The sequence below is a fragment of the Aplysia californica genome, unplaced genomic scaffold, assembly GCF_000002075.1.
Source record: "Aplysia californica isolate F4 #8 unplaced genomic scaffold, AplCal3.0 scaffold00622, whole genome shotgun sequence".
Taxonomy (NCBI): domain Eukaryota; kingdom Metazoa; phylum Mollusca; class Gastropoda; order Aplysiida; family Aplysiidae; genus Aplysia; species Aplysia californica.
Genome location: NW_004797892.1, coordinates 448581 through 454580, shown reverse-complemented (window position 1 = coordinate 454580; position 6000 = coordinate 448581). Strand labels below are relative to the sequence as shown.

General features: G+C 38.4%; 1 protein-coding gene across 1 annotated transcript in view; it reads right to left on the bottom strand.

Annotated features, from left to right (window-relative positions):
- Window positions 1-2494: 2494 nt before the first annotated feature.
- Window positions 2495-6000, bottom strand: part of LOC101858668 (symplekin) — a 30053-nt gene continuing 26547 nt past the window's right edge. Inside the window, exons 30-33 of the mRNA XM_005107684.3 lie at window positions 5280-5369; window positions 4578-4714; window positions 4011-4257; window positions 2495-3423 (exon numbers count right to left, since the gene is read on the bottom strand). Coding sequence (XP_005107741.1) covers window positions 3283-3423; window positions 4011-4257; window positions 4578-4714; window positions 5280-5369 — 615 coding nt within the window. The 3' untranslated portion in view covers window positions 2495-3282. The remainder of the gene's footprint in view (window positions 3424-4010; window positions 4258-4577; window positions 4715-5279; window positions 5370-6000) is intronic.

Genomic DNA, 6000 nt, shown 5'->3' with positions numbered 1-6000 from the left:
ACACTTCTATGAATACCTTGCGGGCTTTGGTGCTGGGAGGAACTGAGTACTTAATATGGACCTGTCCGGTGTGCCATGACGTTGTTGCCCAGGACAGGTAATACAGGTAACTACATCTCAAAAGAAAGGTGACAAAATCAAACAACTAAATCTGGTTTGGTCGATATTTATATATTATTCCCGATATCTCGAGCAAAGTCCTTCAGTTAGTCACCCTTACGCCCCTGAACTACTTGTTTCTCCTCCCCATCTGGCATACCTGGTCTGCTACAGTCGGAGAAATCTCTGAAACCAAAGGAAACACTCTCCAACTGAGAATACTGAGATCAAATAGCAAAGGACAAGACAAAGTAACAAAAAGAAATAACCCAAATAATTCAATACATTTGATTTCACAAGCGCTCGACTTTCCAAACTATACAATTAATCGATGCACACAATTAATATGAGCAATATATACACAAGACTATAACTCAACACAAGATGATAAAAAACAAAAAAAAATGTATTCACGCATTCATGGAAAGCCATTCATATGAGTAAAGGCAAATGTATGCATCTCCACACACACACAGACACACGCACCAACACACACACAAGCACCAACACACACACACAAACACACATTCACTGACACAAAAATATTATATCAGAGAAAGACATGGAATGGCATTATAGAAAGGAACAAACATCACATTCCATCATAGCTTGTCAAGCAACCAAAGCGACACAGAAAAACAATGCAGGAACCAATTTTTTTTTTCTTTAAACAAAAAATAATTTTTGTACTGCTCAACAACCCTTAATATGTACTTAAATTCAGTCAACCATGTGCCCTAAAAAAAAAAAAAAGCAAGTTTAAAAAAACAATATTTTTTAAACCTCAAAACCCTGTTACAGGTTTTACAGTGAATCAATATTAAAGAAACAAAAAACAAAAAAACAAAACAAAGCCCACACACACAAACACACGAAAACAAAACTTTTTGATTCTCAGCCTCTTCAACAGTCAGACATGTGGTTTAGTTACTGATGACTTGGCCCAACAAAGAGAGAGGGGACAATCAAGGGATCACGACGGCTGCTCCTTTTTTTTTTTCGTAAGAGTTTTACGGCACTTGCAACACAATTAGGTTGTATAAGTGCTGAAGATTAGAAGTTTTCCAAGGGAGTAACAAACACAAAAAAGGAGGGGAGATACAGACGATAGATGTTTGATATATAGGAAAAAAGGAGAAGACCACACCAGAGCACCCACCAAACACCCACACGGCTGCTCCATATGGGCCATGGGTGACAGACACAACAATCGTGTGACTCATGACTCGCAGCACAGACAAAACGTAATATAATTGTCATTGTAGATGAGATGTTTCAGGTGAAGAAATGGAAATGGATTGGGCACACCCAGAGGAGACCCCCGACAAGCATCATCAGACAGGCTTTGATGGGGAATCCACAAGGAAAACATAAGAAAGGAAGACCAGAGATGGCATGGAGGCGAGCCGTACAAGCGGAAATGGAAAAAGCGGGGACATCATAGAAACAGCTAGAAAAGGATGCACAGGACAGGCTTCAGTGGGAGAAATGTTGTTGATGGCCTATGCTCCAGTGGAGTTAAAAAGGGAAAAAAAGAGAGAGAGAGTAGATGTTTCAAGCCACAACCGACATAATTTAGAACATTCAAGAAGCAGGCTGCTCCGACCCCTGCCCATCAGAGCTAACTCTGACTCTGATTGAGAGGGAAAGAACATTTCAGCTGACAGAAGGATATATTTGAATTTGTAGTAAAACACCTCCCGATTCAGGAATTGAACTCAGATCTCATGGGTGAAGTACCACTACACCACAGACACTTGTGAGCCTAACGTACACCAAACTCTTCAAAACAAATTTAATTAATAACACATTCTTTCTTCTCTAAAGTAGAGAATCAATGAGGATAACAACCATACATTATGCAAGCCACTTTGCACTAAATCGAAATAGTTTTTCAAGCTGCAAATCCATAATACAGTGAGTACCCCTTTTGCTCAAATCCAAAACACTATGTCTCACAGGCCAAAAACGCTTCCACAGGCTTTCATTACTTTCCATGAAACCTAAGTAATCACACCCCTGCCTTTCTCCCATTCAGTTTTAGTTTTAGTAGAGGTTTTACTGCGCTCGCAACTGCATAAGGTCATATGAGCGCCAGAAGATTAGAGGTGTTACAAGAGAGTAACAAACATAAAAAAGAAGGGGAGATAAGGACGATAGATGTTTGATAGGAAAGAAGGAGCAAACCACACCAGAGCACCCGTCAACCACCCACTTCTCCCTTTCAGGAAAGCCCATCACAACAGCTGACAACATCATCGCTGTGTGAATACATCAACCTATTTCACACATGAAACTTCAGAGAACCAACAGGCCACAGCAAATACATTGCTATATTTGGGGGAAAACAAAAATAATAATCTCAGACTCATTATATCGAAGATAAGAAAAACCCTTGAAACATAAGCAAACAATTTTATTATTTGCACTAGCATCTGGTCCTTCAAACACTCACACCTATACACACGGGCTCACGCAAACACACACACTAAACACTTCTGTACACTTCTCGACAACCTTTGACAGTACGTACCAACTCACAAGAATAAACGCAGTTCAGAACCAAAACTTCATTGAAATTTTCTACACAAATAAAGCAAAAAAAATATTTGAGATACTGAGATGACATTAACAGGAGAGAAGTCATCATAATCAATCATAGAACGATCACTAACAAATAAGGGAAGTGACTATTCACAAAACTTATTTTTGAGTAAATACACCTATTATATTGTGATTGCTATGTACACAAAACTTATTTCAAAATCAGAATGTAACTGGCACAGAGAGCAACGAAGAACAAAAAAATTACACAACATTCGATAACAGAGCTATTATTTTATAAGCGGACAACTCTCAAACGAGGAAGGAGGAAGGGAAGACCTTAGTTTCCATCCCTTGGTCAAGATAGTCCCTCCTCATATTATTATTTTTAATTCGGGAAAAATTACTCTGGTATGATACAGGGTCATAACTCGTCAAATGCTGAATGTGGCCATTTATAGTATAACACTTTTTAGAATGTTTTTCCAAAATTAAAGTGGCCCAATATGGGGATGAAGAAAAGGGAAAGAATTTCAAAAAAAAAAAAAAAGTTTAACCAAAAATTTGAATTAACAAAACAAAAAAACAAAAAACCCAGCACAACACACAACATTAAAATGTACAAATTCACAACATTGACTATTTCTTTCTACTAGTAGTCGACGATGATCTACGAGACGATGAGGAGGAAGAGGAGCTGGTCGTTTTTGTCGAGCGAGACGACGAACTCGAGGATTTGGTCTTGGAGTCTTCGGCATCAGTGTCGTCTTTTCTGGAACTCTGCGGAAGTCAGGAGCAATCACTTCATCAGGGAACCACTTTATGATATCTTGAAATGTTAGCAGAACACGGCACTGGCCAGACACGGCCAGCAACATTCGTAATGGTGTGCACCACGCCGGCTATATCTGACCAGCAGAGTTAACAACTACTTTATACGATATCTCATATATACAAAAAAAAGGGAGTAAAATCGTCGAAATAAACAAACTGTGATTTCCACACCAAGGACATTCTTAAGACTGAGGAACTAAAAGAAAAGCTTTATTTATGGGCTGTTGTTTTTTTTTTTAACTTAAAATATATACTGGAAAACATGTCAATCCATGAGAACCAAGTGTCCAGTACCGACAAATTTATCATTTTTATTATTAATATTATTATTACTATTATTATTATACCAATAATACTAATAAAATAGCAATTATAATAATAATAATAATAAACTTCCCTCATATAGCACATTTCCACTATGAAAGTGCTCAATGCGCACCACGATAATACAAACAAGAGTAGCATACGCTTCCAATAGCAATCTTTCCTCTCCATGTCTCTTTCTCTCTCTCTTAGTAACGCACTCTCTTTACCTTGCTCGTGGTCTTTTTTGAGGAGTCTCTCGAGTCCTTGTCAGTACTGCCCTCCTTCTCCTTCTCCCTGTTTTTCTCTCTGCTGCCTTCTCTGTCTCCTCGCCTCCTCTCTTTACTGTCTCCTCTCTCTCTGCGTCTTTCCTTACTGGCCTCACTCTCTTCACTTCTGACTTCCTTCGCTGATTCCACATCTTTCTCCCCACTTTGAACTGAAATCTTCATACCGCCTGTCTTGTCAAGATCGGATCTGAAAAAATAAAAAAGAATACCACTTCAGAAAAAAATAATAATAATAAAACAACTTCAAAACCATACCTATCAAGACCACCGACCAGGTCAGAAAAAGTGAATGCCACTTTAGTAGTAAAAAATAGAAAACATATCCATTTTTTCAGTAGTTTGGCAATTTTTATTGAACTTTTGTTTTTTTGGCTCAACACCTTCTATGTCCATTTAAAAATACAATTCTGAGAGAAAAACGATTAAAAGAACAAAAAAATGTTAATTTTACTTTTCAAATTTAAAAAAAAGGGACTAGTTAATGTACAAATCATCAACACATCTCACATCTTAACAGAAGCCAGCTCAGTCTTCTTCGCGGCCGTCACGGTGGAGATTTTCTGTACAGGCTCATTAGGCACACTGTCAATCTTTTGACTTTTTTGAGTGGCCGGCTCCTCTTCTCTGTCATTTCCATTGCTCGCCTGGGGGAAAGAAACACCAAAGATATTTTCAAGTACAACTACAATAAATATTATTTGAACTGCTCAAGAGTATTTTTTTTTTTTAAGGGAGAAAATGGAAATATGTGGGTCATGCAGGGCAAGTAAGTAAAATTTGTCACACATGGACAACATCAACAGATCATACAAGCTGAAGATGACTGAGGTGGTGAGGAAATATGATTGCAAATGTTTTAAGACCCCACTGACATATTTATTAAGACAATTTAGGAGGTGGGCTGCTTCCATCCTACCAGTCAGGGATAACCCAGGGCTGAATGAGTTACAACATCACAGCAGAGGTACTGAGGTACTCGTTAATATCGAATTCACACCTTTGGAGTAAAATGGCAAAGAGCCTAACGATTACACCACACAAATACACACACACACACACACCAGACTGAGAAAATATCACAGCTCAGATGAATGAAAACTCATACAGATGACTACAATGCAAGTGCTTGAAACCTTGTACAAATCAACACAGAGACACTGTGAAACACCTCCACATATATCCTGATACTTCGGGTTTTCCCAGACTTACAGTGATGTTCTTTTCCCCGTCTTTCACTTCAGTCAGTGTCTCCGAACCCTGCTCCAGGACGGCCATCACAGCCTTGTTGATGTGAGATTTCTGGCAAAAGGAAAACATTTACAGTGAAACTTGATGTATCTTGTCCCCACTACACCACTAGACATCCTCATCATGCTACGAAGAAGCTTAATGGAAAGCCTAAACACACGGGAGACGGGGGAAAGACAAGGTTAAAGTAGGTTTTTAAAGAGCTGATTTAAAAAGAAGGGTTTCTGCCTTTTCAAACAAAGGGAAGTAATCATAAAAATATAGCGAGGATGTAGCGGTAACAATCAGGGTTGAGCAGAATCACATAAAAGCAAGCTTAGAAACTCACTTTGAAAAGCTAGGCAAATATATATTAAATGAGCTTGGTCACATAAACTTTAAAAACATATAACTGCAACTCTGTTACATATGCGTATAAATGGGAGAGAGGGGATGATAACAATATAAACCTGGATCGTTTTGTTTTTTTCTGTTGTTTTAGTGAGAGATTTACAACACTTGCAACACAACTCGGTCATATTAGAGATAAGGATTAGAGATGTTATAAGAAAGTAACAAACACACCAAAAAAAAGGAGATAAGGACGAAAGATGTTTGATAGAAATAAAGAAAAGAAGGAGCAAACCACACCAGAGCACCCGCCAGCCACCCATTAGCCCCCACCAACCACCCATCAAACCTG